This window comes from Macrobrachium nipponense, chromosome 30, assembly GCF_015104395.2.
Source record: "Macrobrachium nipponense isolate FS-2020 chromosome 30, ASM1510439v2, whole genome shotgun sequence".
In the NCBI taxonomy this organism is placed as follows: domain Eukaryota; kingdom Metazoa; phylum Arthropoda; class Malacostraca; order Decapoda; family Palaemonidae; genus Macrobrachium; species Macrobrachium nipponense.
Genome location: NC_087218.1, coordinates 48358077 through 48380034, shown reverse-complemented (window position 1 = coordinate 48380034; position 21958 = coordinate 48358077). Strand labels below are relative to the sequence as shown.

At 40.1% G+C, this 21958-nt stretch overlaps 2 protein-coding genes and 1 long non-coding RNA gene across 4 annotated transcripts in view; 2 read left to right on the top strand and 1 right to left on the bottom strand.

Moving 5' to 3' along the window:
- Window positions 1-675: 675 nt before the first annotated feature.
- Window positions 676-6068, bottom strand: LOC135202140 (uncharacterized). Its single transcript, XM_064231390.1, has 3 exons — window positions 5999-6068; window positions 1745-3174; window positions 676-804 (listed from the first exon to the last, which is right to left on the bottom strand). The coding sequence occupies exons 1-3, from the start codon at window positions 6066-6068 to the stop codon at window positions 676-678; spliced, it is 1629 nt and encodes a 542-aa protein (XP_064087460.1).
- Window positions 6069-7908: 1840 nt separating this feature from the next.
- Window positions 7909-9063, top strand: LOC135202495 (uncharacterized). The gene is made up of 2 exons (XR_010311752.1): window positions 7909-8047; window positions 8693-9063. It is a non-coding gene; the product is annotated as an uncharacterized LOC135202495 (long non-coding RNA).
- Window positions 9064-11210: 2147 nt separating this feature from the next.
- The window catches only part of LOC135202492 (uncharacterized), a 59066-nt gene continuing 48318 nt past the window's right edge, over window positions 11211-21958 (top strand). Inside the window, exon 1 of one of the 2 annotated variants that reach the window (XM_064231910.1) lies at window positions 11211-11301. The gene's annotated coding sequence lies outside the window, so the exon portion shown is untranslated. Of the gene's footprint in view, window positions 11307-21958 lie in introns of both variants that reach the window. The other variant, XM_064231912.1, reaches the window with a different exon arrangement.

The window sequence follows — 21958 nt, the reverse complement described above, 5'->3', positions numbered from 1 at the left end:
CCATTCAGCGAGGATATAATATACAAAGGCGTTAGTCTCATCCACCGACTCATATCAAACTTCCTTACGAGCGCCTCAGTGGCGTGGTTGGTTTGATGTTTGCTTCTCACCTCGGTGGTCGCGGGTTCGATTCTCGGCCTCCATTGAGGAGTGAGAGATGTGTATTTCTGGTGATAGAAGTTCAGTCTCGACGTGGTTCGGAAGTCACGTAAAGCCGTTGGTCCCGTTGCTGAATAACCACCGGTTCCATGCAACGTAAAAACACCATACAAACAAAACAAACTTCCTTACCACAAATGAGCGAAGTATTGTTAGATCTATTCAACGATCCAGTCACAAGCTTCCCAACAAACATCCACTCCAGCTCTGATTCAACACAGATGACCATTAGTTTAACAGCTGGTATGTGCCTCAGACATTCAGCCAACCAGTGTTGATGATAGTGTTGGGCATCGGCAGTTTGTAGACTAAGGTGGCTTAGGCCAACGTGGGCTCTTGCCCCAGTGTGGCTCATAAGTGTGGTAAGGTGTAAAAGGAGGGGTTATGGCCTGGTGTGGTCGTTTGAACTCTAGCCAAGTAACAGGGGTCATCAGGCGTAAGAAAGAATGCCATAGAATAATAGTACTACCCATCAGAGATTGAAGTAAGGAAAACTTACAGACTAAAACGGTTTTGTTAAGTTGTTCTGGTGTTACCTTCTCCATTTCGACGACCCTGTCTCTCACAGTAGATGTTTGGTATTTCTCTGTAGGCTACTTCTGCTTTCAGGGAGTTGGTCACGACGACACTTGGACTCCACAGTTGCTGTTGAAAATGGCATTTAAAAAAAAATCCTTATAAAGCACCTCTTACTATGAATAATGCAGTCTCGTTACAGTGCAGGTCAAAATGAGATAAATAACACCATTACTGAAAAAAAAACAAAAAAAAAACAATAGTATTCGTCACAATGAACATACAGGTGTATTATCAAACTGTTATGAAAATTTATGGTCTCGTGTATCTCAAAGTCAGTGATTAGGGATATTCTGGCTTAGTAACTGCCTGAGTCATTCAGGCCTCTTTTAAGGTTCTGTTTGTCTAAGGGTGCATTCAAAAACACATCTAAAAGCAGGTCAACGACGGTAAGTGGAAAAAACTGACTTTCATTAATCGTGCGTGTGATGTGTGTATAATAAGTGCTCAACATGTGTGTATGTGTAGACTCGCATTATATTTTTATAAAATTTTTATCTTTTTCCTATTTATAGCACCCTCTTTCGTTGCACTGCATTTTTACACATACTTATGTGTATGTTTCTTTGTTCAGTACAGTCAAGTTTGGTGCCAAATGTTGATTCTTCAATCACTTGAATGTATTGAAAAATTTCAATATATCTGATAACTAATAATGTAAACTGGTCAACATGCAATATGGAAAAGCCACTTTTAGCAGACGCCTCACTTTCATTGTGGCTTAATGATGAAGAGGACCAAACCTAGGAAAGAAGAACTGACCCAAGTAGAGACAACTGAACAGGAAGAGTAGGCCTAAGTAAAGACAGCTGAACAGAGAGAGTAGGCCTAAGTAAAGACAGCTGAACAGAAAGAGTAGGCATTAGTAAAGAGAGCTGAACAGAAAGAGTAGGCCTTAAGTAAAAGACAGCTGAACAGAAAGAGTAGGCCTAACTAAAGACAGCTAAACAGAAGGAATCTGCCGATATTTTCCATTTCTCTGAAAGAAAATATTCTAAATTTAACTCACCTCAGAACTGGAGTCATCAGCAAAGGTTAAGAAGTTTCTTTTATGAACGATTAGATTGTGGTACTTCAACCGCTGGTCCAACCACTCCATTCGAACGAAGAAATCAACATCAAATTTCATCCCGAGTAGATCTATGTTAGTTATGCGGTTTAGTCTGATATGAACGTCTAGTAAAAGCTCTGGAGGGGGCGAAGCAAGACTCTGGTTGACTGCTTTTGACGTGGTGTGGCAATTTCTTTCATCACGACCATCAGTGCAGTTATTGGCACCATCACAGCGGTGAATTTGTGGAATGCAACTTCCATCTGTACAGGTAAATTCTCTACAGAAACTAAATGTCAGTTGTCTTTCAACTTCAGAACCACCTTTCACAAACACCCAGTTCTGAACACCAAATGGCAAATCCTTCTCCTCATATAAATTTGCAACGTTGCGTTTGTTGATGCTGTCATAAAGCCTCCATTGCCCTGTGCCATTTCTCCAGATCCAGAATCCACATCCACTATGAAAGTAAAGTTCGTTTTCCTTATAACCAGCTAAAACAAAGGTTATGTTCTTGCAACGTCCTGACTCGAGGTCTCCCAATCCCAGTAAGTTGTACATTGCTCCAGAAGTTCTGACGCCACCATAGCATAATTTAGTCATTTCAAATTCTGTGTGCCACGTGAAGTTTTCGTCTTGAGCTGCATGGCAATCGTTTCCTACACCATTTTCCATTTTCATCAAACTCTTTTGATCCCACACAGCAAAAGAGATGTTTTGGTTTGTGTTAACATCCAAAAAGCTGCCTCCCTTTCGTTGACATCTTAGTCCGAGCCAGATACTTTTATAATCATAAGCTAATGACTTGCAGTAATCACTGTGTTCTCCAAGTAGTTTGCTTAGTATCTGCACTTCTTCGTCATTTTTTGGAACCACAAACTCCAACTCCATGTTCTTCAAGGTATCATAAACTTCCTGCCATCTTTTCTGTCCTGGGAAGATGAACAGGTTGTTTTCATTCAGACCAGTCCTTGAACTGCAGAATTCGACTTCCTCCATCGTGAAATTACCATAAGTATTGAAGGTAACACTAGCCCAAGAGAAAAGAGGAAGAACTTTCACATCCCCACAGTCACGCCATTCCTGCACATTTCCTGGCTGTAGAGCTGACGTCCAGAATGTTAGTCCCGTCACCTTACCTATGAAAGCCTGGTGAGCAGCATACCCCTTATCAAATCCGTCTTGATCCTGCCCGAGAACAAGTGATCCACCTAGATGCAGGGGTTTGTTCTGAACTGGTTTGTAAATTGTTTCATTGTCGACATACAATGTAAGCCCATCTGGATCTACAACGAGACAAATTGAATGCCACCACAAAGGGGTAATGCTTCTCTCCATAAAAGTGGACTTATATTGATATGAAGCTTCTGTACGGGCATCGCCTACCCCTGAAATAAAACATTATCTTATATTAACAACTGTCCTTTTACGAAGCCATTCTTATCAGAAATAGTGAACGTACTCCTTATAATTGTATGCTGTCCTAGTGAATATGATATACAGTGAAACCCCCGTATTCGCGGACTCCGGATTCACGGACTCACGTATTCGCTGGTTTCTATCTGAAACATACACCCCATTATTTGCTTTCATGTTTATGGCCTTGTGCTGAAAATAAAAATGATTATTATCATCAGAATCAGTTTCCTCTCAGCCGCTATCGGCAGCCGTATTCTGTTCAGGTGCCATGTTCTATTGCTGTCCGGGAAATTTGCCTATTCACGGTATTTTTCTATGAGGAATATCCACAATACCTATTTTTTTTATCAATATCATTATAAAATGCACTTTTTGTGATAAAACTATTTAAAAAAAAAGAAAAAAAGTATAAACATTTTTTGTGGGTTTTTCTTGAGTTTTAACTAACAAAATAGGCAGTTTTAAGCAAGTATTTAGTTACTAGTGAATGGTGAAGCAGAGTATCAAGGCTGATAAATCAAATATGAAAATATTGTTTCCGATGAGGAAATTATATTTTTGTCGAAAATAATCTGAGAAGTTCCTGTTGGCTTAGTATGAAGAAATGATTGGTAAGATAACTGTAATTAGACAAAACTGAAAAAAAATTAGAAATTGATCAACAACTGTAACACCTAGTTATCCTGTGTCCCACATGCCCACTCAGAGTACCGCTTGTTGTTTGATAAGAGTAATCCTATCCCAGTGGAACATCTAAGCCATCCACATCAGGCTACCCCTAGCTCTTCTTTTTCTTAGGCCTGAGCAGTCTGGTAGGGGCATTAGGACAAAAACATCAGACTTGCAAGAACTGGCTACACAGGTCATAATACAGGTGATGTTAGACTTTAATTCAGTTACATTTGATTGTGGCTCCATCTGCAGTTATTTAACATACTTAAGCAATAGTTCACTTAGCCATAGACCAATAAATTTGTTTATACTCTTCTCTCTACAAAGAGAATAGATGACAGTAGGTTGGTGGAAATGTTGTGAAGTGATGGATAAATGTCAAAGAAATGTTGATTAGCTTGTGCTTTAATATTACATCCAGGAAGGGAGGCATTATGTACAAAATAAAGGGCAGTGGACCACTGTGTGACTGGCTATTGGTTTCGGTAACCGCATTTGTAGACTTACGAGGCAGCTGACGTTTTGGAAGTCTTCAGAACAAAGGCTGCTTGATATCGTGAAGGATGAAGTAATGTGAGAAGTCAAAGAAAAGACAGTAGACGTAGGATCCAAATTGTGGAATAAGCTAGGTCATGAATGGAGTGTGGAATGGCTAAGGTTTACTGATGATACAATGCTAATTGAAGATATCGAAGAGAAACTACAAAGACCAGTGAGTGTCTGTAAGATGGGAAAGCAGAGAGTAAATATGAGCAAGAATAAGGTTATGTGGGTAAATGGAAACTAGGACGATGGCCCAATCATTTACAGTAGGGATGGTGGAGGAAAGGAATCAGTTGATTCACACAAATATTTGAGAGTAAATATAATAGTGGTATAATGAGGTAAGTCGCAGAATCGGTTACACAATATGCAGAAGGCTGGGACGAAGCTCTGACTGCTGACAGAAGCCAGGGTTGGGATGTATGAGTCTTGAGCCAACGCAGCTATGGAAATAAAGTTTGAATTCATAACGGACTGAAAGAAGATAGACACTGTGGAAATGTATTGATTTTTCAGTACACATAACATAAGTAAAGCCGAAATGGTGAGAAGTATGGAGATATGCAGTTTAAGTGAGGATGATAAGGTGGATCAGTGTTTCGAGATGGTTCATTCGTGTGAAGAGAATGAAGGATGAAATAAGGGGTCTCAATATTCAGGAAGCAAGAGAGTGAATGCAAGACAGGTGTGTGTTGGAGTGTGTAGGGGTTTTCAGTGGCTGTCGATGAGCCTTTTGTGTAGGTGCATGAAGTAGCTAGAAATGGGTATGTACCAGCTTTTGCTAGGGTCAAGAAAAAATAGGCTGAGTCAGGCAATTCCATGTCAAAATGACTTTCCTGGAAGGCTGTGCCCTTCTGGCACCACTTCTTCCAAAGGGGAAAATGTGTCAAGGCACTGACACCTGCCAAGGGCACTTTAAATCAAAGAAGGGCCCTCTTGACTTACAGAAATTGATAACTTCGCTGTCCTGGTCAGAGTAGGCGTAACTGAGAAGCGCCCCGCCCAGGTGATTGAAGTAGTTGAGACTGAACCACAAACACAGGCTGAAGGAGCTTGCTGTGAGGTCCTTGTCGCCTGCAACGTCCTCCATATTTAACTGAAGGCGTGTTATGGCGTCCGGTACCCCATCCGGTTGCAAGTCATACACGAGTGCAGCTCTTATAAAGCCAAAGGCTGGAGAGAGAAATGTTAACGGTGTAACGTGTCCATTTTTACGACTAGATTACAAACTGTTAATAAGAAACAGCCAGCTTTATATAGATTTAAAGACAGCTCCGAGCTTCGTACTACATCCGATTTTTCGTGAATCTTGCAAAAATTCAGCTTGGTGTAAACTTTCATGGTATGAAATTATGAAGCAACCATTTTTATTCTGATTGTGAAATCTCTATTGAGGAAAAGTGAATATAGCCATATACAGATTTTTATGAATTTGTGGGACGAACAGTAACTGTGCTATCTATAACAACCCGTGCTCCCCGAATTACGTAATTTTTTAAAAACGTTATAATTTTAGCATGCAAGTCCGTGAAACAATAGCTGTAATTTCATTTCACCAGTTTAAAAAAGCGTTCATACCTGTCAGAAAGATGAAACCGTAAGAGAAGATCCATAAACCACCTCTCCTCTTCTTCTCCCTGGACGCCATTGTGCCTCGGAAACCAGTAACTAGAGAAACTTTCTTAGGGAGGAAATATTTCGAATCCGACGAATTGAAGGCTATGCACCTTAGTCACAATGCAGAAGCATAAAGCGGAGAGCGTCCCCGAAAGCTCACTCTCCGAACTTCTGTACTCAAGTACAAAATCATCCTACAGATAGGTGACAATTATCAGAAGTGCTGCATGTGCAGGCTCATTGACTACCCTGTTTGCTCTGTCAACAGACCGAGACACCTCGCTGATTACGTTATGTGTTGTATGTATAATATTTTTCTTACCTATCACGCAAATTTTGTTTGATTTTACTGACTGTTGCGCAAGTATTTAGCCGAAGCCGTTGGGAATTGTATGCAAGCATATTGTAGGCCTATACGATCTGTGTATCTGGAAGGGCATCAGAAATATTCAGTATTGCGTTAAATTAACCAGTATGGAAAAGAAAGAATGTCCAACCTCACATTATCACCAAAAGTTGAGAAACCAGAAGTAAAATAACGATAATTAATTGCTTAGGAAACTAAATCGAGTTTATAACAAGCCAGAATGTAAGGACATCAGCCTTATTCTGTAGTCCCAGTCTGGAGAACTCTTGAGTAAGTGACAATCAAGATTCCTCTTTCATGTCCCCATGTGTTCACTTTTAATCATAGCTGATCTTTTGTGGATGCTAAGTGCCAGTGACAACTTGAAGTATGTTGGAAAACAGTCCATCTTTGTAGAAAACAATCACTGCTATGTTCTTGGGCATCATGTTTTTTCATGATCTAGAAATTGAGAATGTTAACTGCACATAACATCCTGATTTTATTTATATAATAATAATAATATCTTTTATTTATATAATTTATTTATATAATATTTATATTTGTTTATATAATAATATCTTTTAGAAAAGCAAGTAATTCTTTGTAAATTATATAAACCTGTCACTTCATAGTTAAAAAAAGATCCAATAAATAAGGGCATTCTGTTGAGATGTATTTGCCCAGACATTTCAGATCGACTGGTGCTGAGGCCAACGCCCAGTGTGCTCACAGAAGGTAGACTACTAATATCCTTTTTTTATCGATGATTCATCGATTTATTGATAAACATACGCTGTTCACGACAGCAATATAGTGATGAAACTTTTTTTTTTTTTTTACTCCAGTGAACAGTAGTATAAGGTATGGTGGCATATTTTCAAAATATTTGTCAAGGTTCTTGACCTCTGTAGGTACGGAGTGTGTGTGTGTGTGTATATATATATATTTATATATAATATATATATATATATATATATATATATATATATATATATGTGTGTGTGTATATATATATATATATATATAGTATATATATATATATATATATGATGTGTGTGTGTGTGTGTGTGTGTGTGTGTGTGTGTGTGTGTGTGTGTAAAACTTGCTAATTTCCTTTCAAAGTCTGCTAGATTTGTCAAGTGACTAAACTGACGGGGCCAGAGAGAGAGAGGCGGGGTTAGGCTGGTGGGATGAACATGAGCACTCGAGTTAAAAGCAAGCTCAGAAGTTTTCATGAAAGGAAAATCTTTCATCGTTTACATGATTAAATTCTCGTGTTCTAAAATGTGCATTTATTATCTGCACGTCATTTTCAATATCTAACAGTAGTTATTCATCACATGACAACAATGCAGTAGCGAATTAAACAATTTCTTACAAAAAAATTTTAAAAGGAAAAATATATCGTTACTATTCGTTAGTCGAACGGTACGGTATCAAGAATCCTTGCCTCCACCATGGTCTGGGTAAACGATCTCGTTTACTTTCGTTTTATGCGAGCTAAGTTTCGTCAGTTCCCAAGGCTTAGCCTTCGGGTTGAGTTCAAAATGTCTATTACTAACCTTCTAAGCCCAAGAGTGTTTAGTTATTCATCTACTGTCCGTGAGATGGTCTACTCGACTCGATGGTTAAGTCTAGGGATACTCAACTTGGGGCTACCGGTGAGTGTTGGCTGTGATTCATATTTATTATTGTTATTTTTTTTTTTTATGTAATCTTTCTTAGTAATATACTAGCTAGTTTTGTGTTTCTGGACGTGCATGCAAGTAGAGTAAAGCATTATTAGTTATAATGGGCTTTTAAATGTTACTGTATTGTCTTGAGCTCTTGAGTTTGAAAGTTAATTAGCATATTTATGGATTCTTATGAAATAAAAAACTGTAGGTGAGTATTGATGGAAGATTCGTATGTTAATTTTATTTTTACTTAGTGTAAATCATTCGATGTTTGTTTGACTTGGGTTAATGATGTTTATAAGGGATTGTTCTATTGGCCGGGCTTAAAGTCTCGTAAGGGTAAGTTTTATGTTGGAACCTTAAAATAATTTATATTTTTCAGTTAATATAATCCCTGTATTGGAAACTCTTACTGTATTTTACAATGTGTTGGGTAAAATTCTTTTAAAACCCTGCTTGGTTCATAGATGAATAGGCGACAACTCTGCAGTGGATGTTTTTAAAGGTGTTATGACTAGTGTAGCTCATGCTCTTAAATTCAAAGGCCCTTTGTGAAAACTTATGGGTCTTCACGAGCATGGCGAGTGGTTAGCTAGTTTCAAATTGTTATTAATAATTATATCTTTACAGGTGATGGGAAATCGGGTAACCATAAGGCCTATCTGGATGGTTATGCTGTTGTCTTCGTTGCTTCACGTCAAGAATGCCTGAATTCGGGAGAGATGGGTTATAAAGAAGCTAGTCTCTGGAATCTTTTAGTCTATATAGAAGCTGACTTTGGTTTAGTTCATCAGATGGTTCATAATTACCGGGGCTGTTGTAGGGTGATGTGGTGGATGCTGGCGTTTATATTTTACTTGAAAAGTGATGGTTTGAGGTGTTAACACTACTGTGGGCAGAATGGGTTCGTAGTGTCTACTCTGCGAAGCGAGTGATGGATTAAAGATGTGCAATACTGAATGAAACCTGTAGTTCTTGGTAATAAAATTGGGTTAAAGTTAGTACTATGTTTTCGTGTATCCTGTAATCTAGTATAGTTAACTGGTTGTTAAACGGTCAAGTGTCACTGAAAATGAGCTTTTAAGGAGAAATTACAATTTTTGGTCACATATGTTTGTTTTAAATATAAACGGTTTGTTTTAAATATATACGGCTGTCGAAGAATATATATAACTGTTTCACAAACTTGGTCACATGAACACAGCTGTTTATGGTGTCATATCTTTTTTCCATGCTCATAAGCTCTAGGTACTTCAAAGATAATTATTTCTACAATGTGTGACTTAAATAAATTGGTCTATGGTCATAAATAATTGCCTACTGTCCCTGAACAAAATTGCTTTATGAAACTAATTGAGTTTTGTCCGTAACTACCCACAAGGGTTTGGTTACTTTTCAAATTGTCCTTTTGGATTGAAAGTTGTGCTCTGAAAGTTAATGAAACCAGTTTTAATGGGTTCGCTGGTATATATTCAGTTCTTCGCTTGAGCAGTGTAATTTTACTTAAAAACTTTACATGATCCCATCGGGTAAGCCGGCGTAGTTTCCCATAAGTAGGCTGTATTTTGTCAAAATTGCTTTGGTTTTGACCCATCCACAGAATGGGTTTTAAATTGAGAATGCTTTATGGGGTGATTATTTAAATAAGTTCAGCCTGTACGAGATTAACTTTTAATGACATGGTTAAAATTAAGCATTGTTCTAACTGGTCAAGAGCTGAAAAGTACGAACATGCAAAGGATGTGCAAAGATTTAATAATGCTTTGGTTATCAAGAACATAGAATTTTGTCTGTGCTAAAGAGATCTCCCCGTTGCTGAAAAACCACTGGCTCCATGCAACGTAAAAACCATACAAACGAAAGGGATATCTCAGTGGCGTGGTTAGTATGGTATGAGCGTCCCACCTCTGTGGTCGCGGGTTCGATTCTCGGACATTCCACTGAGGAGAGAGATGTGTATGTCTGGTGATAGTTCACTCTCGACGTGGTTCGGAAGTCGCGTAAAGACGTTGGTCCCATTGCTGAATTACCATTGGTTCCATGCAACGTAAAAGCACCATGCAAACAAGAAAGGGAATCTCTTGTGGTAAAAGGAAGAGCAGTTTAGTGCAGTTTATCATTGAAGAAATGTGTTTGCTGTGCAATGCAAGACTTATGATTTTGTCGAGTTTAGGCCTTGAGGAATAAAAGATATTCAACAAGTTCTATGAAATTATAGTACCAGGTTTTTCCCCGTAATCTGTGAATCACTGATAATAAAAACTTAAAGTATTCTAATATCTAAACTATTTCGATTAGTTAAATCCTGTAAACTGAATCGGTGTATTATAAAACTAAATTGGCATATTAATTGGGTCAAAGATTTCGATAAGTTCTTTATATAACTTTATGAAAACTTCACTGGAATACTGAATGCCAAATCTTTATTTCCTTCAATATTAACAATGGGTATTTTGATGACCAATGGGTATTTTAATAACCAAATAATATTGTTAGCTTCCTCTTAAAAGAATAACAGGTCGAATTTCCAAGAATATATAACGTCACTAAAGTAGATTTAACGTTTCGGGTATAGATGGTTTGTGGTTGGTTGTATTGCTTACAGTAAGTTATAAAACGGACAAGAGGCTTGATGTGAATCTTTGAACTCTGACCTACCAATATTGACAATAAGTTGTGTGATCCAGTGGTACTACACTGGATGCCTAGGCCTAGCATGGTAAGGGCGAGAAAAAGTGACATTACTGAAACGCAAACTTCATAATACCTAATTCGTATGATTATAGACGTAGCCGATCGAAGAAAAAATTTTTACTTCCAAAAATGGTAATTCTTTTGCGAAATAACCCACTTTCCCGGTTAGGTCTATATGCTTCTGACGCTATAAAGATTTCGCTTTATTCATTATGAGCAACTTACCACTTTTACTGTGTACGGTTTTAATTAGTTTGAAGAAAAAATACACTGATATAGAAAATATCTGATGGGAATTTTATCCGTTACATATTCCCTTCTTAGGCATTTGTTTTAAACATAAAACAACCGGATAAGCTATAGGCAGTAATTGCAAGCTGGTGATGGCTGTTGGTAAGTTTGTCGTCGTTTCTACTGAACCTTCTTGACTCTTGAGACTTCAGTGTGGTTTCATCCCCAAGACAGTGTAGACAACTTGATTGTTTGTGTGTATTCTGCATTAAGTCACGAAGTGCTTCAGGAGCAAGAGTCGGTGCTGGTAAAAGGTCAGGTTAGGCAAGACTTAAACTAGACTAGCCTAATGGGCTGATGACTTGCAATTTTTGTGAGTAGTAGTAGTAGTAGTAGTAGTAGTAGTAGTAATAGTAGTATAGTAATTAATATTTCAAAAAATTAAAAAAATTAATTAATAAATTAAATTAATATATAACAATTAATTAAATTAATTTAATTATTATTAATTGATATTGATATGATATGGAAATGATATGATGAGATATTGATATTGATTTTTATGATATTGATTGATGATATTGATATGAGGGGGGGGGGAGGGGGGGGGGGGGGGAATATTGATCATGATATTATATGATATGCTTCTTATGATATGATTATGTTATTTTATAATTTATAGTTTAATATTTTTTTAATATTTTTAATATTTTATTTATTTTTATTTTTATTTTATTTTTATTTTATTTTATTTAACTTTTATTTTATTTATATTTTATATTTTATTTCATTTTTTATATTTTTATTTTTATTTATTTTATTTTTTTCATTTTATTTTAATATTTTATTTATTTTTATTTATATTTTGTTTATTTATTTTATTTTATTTTTATTTAATATTTATTTATATTTTATCATTTTTTGTTTTTTTTTTTTTTTTTTTTTTTTTTTTTTTTTTTTATTTTATTTATTTTAATTTAATTTATTTATTTTATTTTTATTTATTTATTTTATAAAAAAATTTTTATATTTTAATTTTATTTTTATTTTATTGATATTTTAATATTTTATATTTTCGTTTTATTTTATTTTTTTATTTTATTTTATATTTTTCTTTATTTTATTTATTTTATTTTATTTTATTTTATAGTTTATATTTTAATTTATTTTATTTTATTTTATTTTAATTCATATTTTATATTTTATTATTTTATTTTATTTATTTATTTTTATTTTATTTATAGTATTTTAATATTTTATATTTTATTTATTTTATTTTATTTATTTTATTTTTATAATTTTATTTATATTGTTTATTTATTTTATTTTATTTTATTTTATTTTATATTTTATATTTTATTTATTTTATTTATTTAATTTTATTTATTTTATTTTTTTATATTTTATATTTTGTTTTAATTTTATTTTATTTTTATATTTTTATATTTTGTTATTTTATTTTATATTTTATATTTTAATTATTTTATTTTATTTGTTTTAATTATTTTAATTTTATATTTTTATATTTTTTAAATTATATTTTATATTTATTTAATTTTAATTATTTTATATTTTTGAATATTTTAATTATATTTTATATTTGATATTTTAATTTATATTTTGATATGATATTGTATTTATTATTTATTTATTGTTTTATTATTTTATTTTATTTTATTTATTATTTTATATTTTATATTTTATTTATATTTTATTTTTATTTTATTTTATTTATTTTATATTTATTTATTTTATTTTATTTTAATTTATTTATTTATATGTTTTATATTTTAATTTTATTTTATTTTATTATTTTTAATTTATATTTTATATTTTATTTATTTTAATTTATTTATTTTATTTTATTTTATATTTAATTTTATATTTTATATTTTATTATTTTAATTTTTATTTATTTTATTTTATTTTATTTTTTTATTTTAATTTTATATTTGTTATATTTTATATTTTATTTATATTTTATATTTGATATTTTAATTATATTTTATATTTGATATTTTAATTATATTTTATATTTTATATTTTAATATATTTTATATTTTTATATTTTAATTATTTTATTTATATTTTATTTTATTTATTTTTTATTTTATTTTAATTTTATTTTATTTTTATATTTTAATATATTATATTTATGATCATGAGATTGAGATTGATGATTGATTTGATTTTTTTGTATTTGATTTTTTTATTATTTATTTATTATCATTTATTTATTATTATTTATTTATTATTAATGGAAGTCTGAACATTTCAGGCCGTGGTGCATGCTTATGTCAACTTTATCTCATTTGCAGTACTTATACTTAAGGAGAAAACCGTGATCAAATCTATATTTTAGTTAGTATTCTGTGCACTTAAATTGGAAACTATCCCTTTAGATTATATTTAAGTTAAATTTGTACAATTAATGATTCTGAATTTCTTTGGAAGTATGAATACTAAGCATACCGTAGACACTTTTTTTATGCGTTTAAGAAATATACTGTAGTTTTTTTATGCGTTTAAGATAGCGATTCATAACATTAAATCTCTTCAAGCATAAATCTTTGATACGCAATAAAGGAAACTGCAAAAAAAAAAAAAAAAAAAAAAAAAAAAAGAAAAAAAAAAAAAAAAAAAAAAAAAAAACATGGAAGGCGCACCACATATCCGGATAGTTTATAAGATATATAAAATTTTGCTACTTATGTAGCTATAGGGTTATAGTACTTGTAGTATTGTTGTGTGGTATGCACTTTGATCAATATATATGCAGTACACGTCTAATATGTTAATGTATCCACAGTCCTTTGTTATCGAACGTGAAAAATTTTACCGCCATCTTCCAGAGTTTACCGAAACGTGATAAGCTCCAATTCAACACGTTCGTGTTGTTAGTGCTAATTGAGTGCTTCCCACCATTTCTTGGCCATTGTGATACGTCGATGCTGATCGTATTTTATTAATATTTGGTTCTCCTCGTACTATTCTCAAATTCCTTAAATTTTTGGGTGTTTCTTGTAAGATCTCGCCATAAATACCATAGGCTTGTGCGAACTTTTATTTATGTAAGTCCCAGTCATCAAGCTTAACAGCCCCATAACCCATTTCAACCGTTTGATTTAGTACAGTCTGTAACTGTTTGTTATTTTCGATATACGTATTTACAGCTCAATCTTCGTACAGGTTCGAAGTATATTTTGCGCGATGGAAAATATATATTATATGTAGGCCTACTTGTTAGGTTTGACCAGAGCCTTATAGCTTAGCCTATTGTGACAGTAATTTGGGAATCTACTACCTGTATGGTAAAACATGGTGCTTTCAGAATCCAGGGAAAAACTTGAGGCTAGTGTAATAATTAGTCCAGAAACGTGAATCACAATCTCCAGATTAATTTAAGAGTTCACTCACGGAGGCGAACTATCCAAGACTTTATTGGTTTTTCAAAAAACTCTCTACGACGAACTTATAAAATAGGAGAGTGCAACCTTCATGGTAGAATTGATCGAGTACTATAAAGTTATGTTTAAATCCCTTTGCCCTGTAATATTAGTTATTTGAAAGATTCGTGGCCTGCTTAATATGCATTGTGATACCTTTATGGTAATGATTAATTTAGTATAATTGACGGGTCAAATAATTCTGTTAGGAATATCCTTAGTATGCTCTGTATGTTACATTTTATATTAAAATGTTCGACATTTTACGCTGAGTTTGAGAAAGGGGTCTGATTTTACAATAGCATCATGGATCTTTGCTAAAATGCAAGTTTCTCGATCAAAACAGACCTTTTAGGCACATGAATTTGATAAAAAGCCCACGTGAATAGTTTTAGCCCACGTGAAAAGTTTTTAAAATATGCGCATGTGCCTGCCCCTGTTAGAAGAAACTGTGACGTTGGTAAAAGATCCATATTAACAGCAAATCATTTCTCTTAACAAGGGTTATTTTTAAAGGGAAAAATACAAATAAGTCATTTCCACACCTAACTCATTCCCCGAGTCTTTTCCCTCATCTAGACTTTACAATCCTGAACAGCCACCCTGCTTTTGTTCCCAGATACGTTTGTTTGTCAACCTCTTCTATTTGCATTTACCTTATTATTATTATTATCTATCACAGTCCTCCAATTCGACTGGGTGGTATCTATAGTGTGGGGTTCAGGGTTGCATCCTGCCTTCTTAGGAGTCCATCACTATTCTTACTTTGTGCGCAGTTATTATTATTATTCAGATCATGAACCTTATTCATAATGGAACAAGCCCACCAAAGGGGCCATTGACTTGATTTAAAAGCTTCAAAAGATATGTTACTAATTATAGGAAGCAAGAGAGGTAAAGGGACATACAGAAAGAAGAGCTCTTACTTATTGAAACGTTAAGATAAATTTCATAACTACCAGTGTTTGCTCCCTCTCACATTGATGCCATTTGCTGTCAGTCGTATGTCTTTTCCAATCTCTTGTAAAGTGGGCCATGATCTCCTGCCATGCTGTTTTTATCACATATGAGTAATTTATTTTTCGTTAACCACTCGTTTCCTCATCCAGACAGTTTTCAGGGCGAGAACCTATACTGGCATAAGGCTAGAATATTCCGAGCCACTGTTTTTTTTTTCTTTATTTTTATGGATTGCCAGGGCAGCAGCAGCATTTTACTAAATGGTATCTTGGCAATTATTTCCTTGACTGGAAAGGTTAAATTTCTTTGCATGTAGTTATACAGTAATAGCCTTTGACAAAAATACCACACAGATTATAGTTTAGGCCAAAGGCCAAACACTGGGACCCATGAGGTCTTTCAGTGCTGAAAAGGGAATTGAGAGTAAAGGAGGTTTGTAAGGAGGAATGCCTCGTGGTTGCACTATGAAATACTATTAGGAGTGGGAGGATAGGAGGAAATATCACAAATTCTTGGTAATTTGTATTTTTCCTAGCGATACTTACCCCGAACCATTACATTGGAGATTCCCGGATGTCGATCCGGGTCCGACCAGAAAAAACTGGTTATACGCCGCACTCAGGCCAGGCCTATGCCCTTAGGGGTCGAAGACCACATTATCCTTCTGACCTGACGCCAGTCCTTCTTGCCCAACTCCGAGGTGCCTTCTCTAAGCTTCAGCGGGGCTGGAAGGGAGGGAATATACTTCCATGGTTCGAGGTAAGTATCGCTAGGAAAAATACAAATTACCAAGAATTTGTGATTTGTTCCGATGCGAGATACTTACCTCGAACCATTACAGTGGAGACTTACTCCTTAGGAGAAGGGCGAAGGTCCCTTAGGGGAGGAACGGCCCCAAAGGTGCTAGGTCAGAGGAGGGGCGACTGCTCCCCTTGGAACTCAACTCTGCTCGCTTATACTGGGGGTAGGTCTGGGGAGGTCCTAAAGCAAGCCTGGTGCTGGCATAACCAAACCTTGACATATAAAACTGTGGGTTGTACTGAATACCATACGCACTCCTGCGTATCTTACCTGAGTATCCTGGATTCCTCACTTCCTCTGAAAGCCCAGGGGGGACAAGGACAAGGATCAGGTGGGTATGAGAAAGAATTACACACACTCACACACACTTCATACACACTGGCCCGTCCACCCCAAGAAGGGTGAAAAGGGGTCCTAGACCTGTTGCTGGCCTGCCACCACGGGGCCAATCTCAAAGGCATCGAGCGACCTCCTCGTGCAGTCTTTTAGATAGTGGGCTGTGAATGACGACTGCCTATTCCAGACTCCTGCCCTCAGGACTTGGTCCACTGCCATGTTTTTTGAGAACGACAGGGAAGCCCCAATTCCCCTGATGTCATGAGGCCGGGCTCCCTTTGGGGGGGAAAGGCCCCCCTTCTCGTAGGCCCTCCTGATGGTTTCTCTCAGCCAGAAGGAGATGGTGTTCTTCGAGGCTGCCTTCTTCACTCTCCCCGTGGTGACAAAGAGGTTCTTTACCTCTGGCCTGAACCGAGCCATCCTTTCCATGTACTTCCGTACTCCCCTCACCGGACAGAGGAGGAGATCCTTAGGCTGGTCCGATTTCGGGAGGGCAGGGATGGAAAACTCCACGAACCTGAGGTCCGAGACCGAGGGGTTCTGATTCTTAACCACGAAGGAGGGGACAAACCTGAATGAGAGTTCTTTCCACCCCTTCGTGTGGGCCACTACGTACGACAGGCCGTGGAGCTCTCCCACCCTCTTTGTGGAGGCCAGAGCTAGCAGAAACACCGTCTTGAGGGTCAGCTCCCTATCCAGGATGTCCTTGAGTGGCTCGAAAGGAGGCTTATTCAGGGAGTCCAAGACTATCGTGACATCCCAGCGGGGAACCAAGCCAGCGCTGGGGGGACACTTCTGCGCAAAGCTCCTTATGAGCAAGGACAGTGGTTTCGAGTTCCCCAGATCCAATCCTTTCAGGGAGAAGACCTGGCTTAATGCGGCCCTGGCTCCTTTGACCGCCGGAATTTACAGGCCTCTGTCCAACCTCAGGTAGGTAAAGAATTCTGCGATGTCTGGGATCTTTGCTCGCAGGGGTTCCAGGCCCCTCTTCCTACACCAGGCCCAGAAAACCTTCCACTATACCTGGTAAATGTTAGAGGAGGATTCCCTCAAGTAACCGGACATGTGAGAGGCCACCCTCACCGAGAACCATCTATTCAACAGCCGCTCAATAGTTTCCAGCCATGAAGGGAGAGGGCTGGAATGTTCCCGTGGAACCTCTCAAAGTGGGGCTACTTTAACAGGTCTGGCCTGGGGGGCAGCTCCCAAGGCGGTAGAGAGGCCAACTCTAGAAGGTCCGGGAACCACTCCCTGTCTGGCCACCATGGGGCCACCAACATCAGGGCCGCCCATTTTGCCTTCCTCAGATGGTTGAGGACCTGCCTGAGGACTCCAAAGGGAGGGAACACGTACATGTCCAGGCTGTCCCACGGGTGTTGGAATGCATCCTCCCAAAACGCGGCTGGGTCTGGCACCAGAGAGCAGTACACCGACAGTTTGGCAATTAGCCTTGTTGCAAACAGGTCCAGGGATGGGGACCCCCACATCCCTATTAGTTCTCTCGCTACCTCAGGGTGTAGGGACCATTCGGATCCCACCACCTGACCCCGTCTGCTGAGGCCATCAGCGATTACATTCTCCTTGCTGGGAATGAACCATGCCGTCAAGGAGGTTCCGAGGGCTTTGGCCCAGCTCAAGATCTCCTCCGTCAATCCACAGAGATCCCGTGATCTCAGGCCCCCCTGCTTCTTGACATAGGCGACCACCATCCTGGTGGAGGGGACCAGCTGGGACTTCTCCCAGTTCATGACGACTCCCAGGGTCTTGCAAAAGGCCAGGAGGGCGGCTCTCTGCTCTACCAAGTGCTCCTTTGAGGAGGAAAGGAGTAGCCAGTCGTCTAGGTACCTGAGAAGGCGTATACCTCTCTTGTGGGCCCAAGACGAAGCCAGGGAGAACACCCTCGTGAACACTTGTGGAGCCATTGCCAGCCAGAAGCAGAGCGACTTGAACTGCAAACTCTGGTCCTCCCACCTTATGTGCAGGTACTTCCTGGAGGACTGGTGTACCGGGATCTGGAAGTAGGCGTCTTTGAAATCCAGGGACATCATGAAATCCCCTACTCTCACGGAAGCCAGCACCGAGCGTGGTGTTTCCATTTTAAAGGTAGTCTTTAGGATGTACGAGTTGAGGACCGAAAGATCTCTGACCGGTCGCCACCCCCCCCCCCCCCCCCCCCCCCCCCCCCCCCCCCCACCCCCCCCCCCCCCCCAACGACTTCTACAGGCAGGCAGGCAATTGAAGAATTCGGGAGAGTGATCTACCACCTGCTGGAGGGCTCCCTTCTCCAGCAGTGCTTGAACTTCTAGCCTTAGGGCCTTCCTGTGACCGGGGTTCTGGGCCTGAGAAGACAGATTGTCCGGCTCCCCTGTCAGGGGAGGCTTCTGGTCTAGAAAGGGGATTCGGTAACCGTCCCTGAGGACCTGGACTGTCCAGGGCTCGGCACCGTGATCCTCCCAGTTCTGCCAACATCTCGAGAGGCAATCCCCCACTGGTGGCGAAAGACACGGGAGGGGGCCTCAACTCCTACTTCCTCCAAGGAAAGCGGTTGTTACGACCCCTTCTGGAAGTAGTGGGGTGTCTGGACCTGAAGAGAGCCTGGGAAGGCGGGAGGGTCCTGGGGAAGGGCTGAGTCCCCTGGTCTCCCCAGTTCCGAGGGGCTGACTCCATGGAGGGGAGCGGAGAGGGTCCTATTCTGAGGCTTCGGTCTCTCGTTAGGTCTTTTTGGCACTGACATAGGGGAGGGGCCCTATATACGATATAGCCTTGGCTGGCCTTCCTCCACCATTCCACAGACTCCACCTCAGCTTCTCCAGAAAGAGAGCAGCCCCCTCCACTGGGGCGTTCTGAAGGGTCCTGAGCTCCCTCTCTGGAATGTTCCTAGGGAGCTTGGCTAGCATGGAATCCCTCCGCCTCAAGACCCAGTTTGCCCACGAAGAGACCAGTTGGGTCTTGAGGAAGCCCAAGGACTTACCCCCAGACAAAATCAGTTCCTTGAATTGGGCAAGAGAGGCTTCGTCCCTCAAGTCGTGGAGGGTGGGGAACCTGGCTACCGCTCCGGACCACAGAACTAACCATGAAGCCACGTGAATAGAGGTCCAAGCTGTGACTTCCATGGCCATAGCCTCCTGGTGGGAGAAGGAGACTAGCCCTGACGCAAGTCTCTCTTCCGAGAGTCCGGGTGCCAGGGTCACCAAGTTACCCTCCACGGATTTGGGAAGAAGAGGGACACCTTCCGGGGCATATAGCCTTCACTGACTCTGCTTAGATGCTGGGAGTAGTCTAGCCAAGGAATGCAATCGCAGGGAGTTACTCGACCCCACTATGAGTTTCTCCACCACCGTCAGGGCCTTCTTCATGTTGGTGGACCTAGGGAGGCTGACAGAGGGCTTGGGTTCCTCTGGGTCCCTGAACAGAATGTCCACAGCCAAGGACCTGTTGTCCTCTATTGTCGGGGCTGGCTCCTCTAGTCGGTTCATGGACCTAATAAGAGAGAGGACCCTCCTAAAAGTTGAACTCTCATCCACTGGGCCTAGTTGCTCCAGGCCATTCTGGAGTTCTTCTTGGATGAAGGTCTCCTCCTCAGCGTCCCGTGACGGAGGCGAGACCCCAGACCTTGGACGGGGGGAAGCTGGAGAAGCTCCCCGCAGAGGGACACTTAAACCTGGTTGTAAACCAGTCTCCTGCAAGGGGGGATACCCCGAACGCCCGGACCGCCCCGAGGAGGAGCTCAATCCTGAGCGGTGGAGGGGCTCTGAACCCCCTAAGGAGGTATCGGCACCAGGCTCCGTCCGTGAAGGCGACAAGCTTGTGGGAACACAGAAGAAGAGAGCCCGCTCGGTCATGGAGGCCGACCCTATGGCTGACGAGACCGAGGTGGGATCCAGTGGGACTGAGGAATGAGCAGGGAGGATGCCGGCTGGGAAACCCCCGTGAGGAACCGTCCTGGGGGCCACTGGAGCGGAGCCTCCCTTGAGGAAGGGGGCGAAGGAGAACGCCGCCGCCCCTGGTGGGAGTTGTCCCGGCGCCTGTCACCCCCTCTACTCCCTTTACGATCCCTGTTATGACGAGGAGAGCGGGAAGCCGCTCAAGGATGAGGAGTAGCTGCGCCTCCTACCTCTCCCATGACGATGTCTCTTCTTGGAGGAACGTTTCGACAACACCCCCACCACAGCGGGACCACCCCGGAAGGCCGCTCCCAAGGCCACCCCCGGCTCCTCCTGCCCCCTAGACGGGAAGCCCCAGGATGGGAAAGCATCGTCCTTCATCGGGGATCTGCCCGGAGTATGAGGGGGAAAGAAATCCCCAACAGCAGGAGAGGGTACGGTGGGAGCCGGGCGTGCGGGTGGCTCCGTGACTGGGTACACCGGCCCGGCTCCGGCCGCGAGTGGCACGCTCCGCTCGAGAGTGGGGGGAGCTGCAGCGAGGCGAGCCGTAGTGGGGAGAGCCGTAGCAGGAAGCTCCATAGTGGGGAGGGTCGGGTCCTCCCCCTGCACCGATGCTAAGACCTGTAACTGCAGCTGTGTCCAGCAGTCTCTCAACACCGCGGAAGCCTCAGGTACCACCTGTTGGGGAATAGACTCATCGGGAGCCCCCTGGTGGGGGGACCCGGCAACGGACTCACCTAGGCCCTCTCAATGGGAGAGGGCAGGAGAAAGAACCTGTAGAAACGTGGGAGACTTTCTACTCCTTGAATCCCCCAAAAGCTTCACCGACGAAGCTTTAGGCTGCTTCTTCTTAGTAGAAGCCAAATCCCACCGGTACGAGGGCCAAGAGGCGCACTCCAAGCACGTGTTGTCTTTCAAGCAAGCGACCCCCCCACACGAATTACACAGAGTGAGGATCAATTAGAAGGGGCGAGAGAAAAGCTCCACAAGCCCAGCCTTCAGGACCGGGGCAACGACGTTGAGGCTCCGAAGCAGACATCACACATACACTCGACACACGTACACAAAGCACACACAAGGACAAAGGAAATGGGCCGGACGAGCAGGGGCGTATGCACGCTTCTGCGACCAGAGAAGGACTGGCGTCAGGACAGTAGGATAACGTGGTCTTCGACCCCTAAGGGCATAGGCCTGGCCTGAATGCGGCATATAACCAGTTTTTTCTGGTCGGACCCGGATTGACATCCGGGAATCTCCACTGTAATGGTTCGAGGCAAGTATCTCGCATAGGAACAAATAATATGAATGGAGGCACAGTAAAAGGAATAAAAGGGTTGTAGTTAGGAGTTGAAGGGTTGCTGCAAAAAATTGCTATTCCCACTGAGCACCCTGTGAGGTGCACTGACAGCACTACCCCTCTACAGGGTAGTAATGTGTTTTAGAGTATGATTAACTTATGGGTCACTTATGACACTCCATACAAAATCCAACCAAGATAAACCAAAATTCATTACGTGAGTAGTAACTTCACTATCATCATTCAC

Bases quoted from the DNA above. Each gene is read 5' to 3' on its own strand.
- LOC135202140 (XM_064231390.1), bottom strand. From the start codon at position 6,068: ATGGCGTCCAGGGAGAAGAAGAGGAGAGGTGGTTTATGGATCTTCTCT. The intron at 3,175-5,998 runs GTATGAACGCTT...GTTTTATTTCAG, and splicing joins CGGTTTCATCTTTCTGACAG to GGGTAGGCGATGCCCGTACA. The intron at 805-1,744 runs GTGAGTTAAATT...CATTTTCAACAG, and splicing joins CTGATGACTCCAGTTCTGAG to CAACTGTGGAGTCCAAGTGT.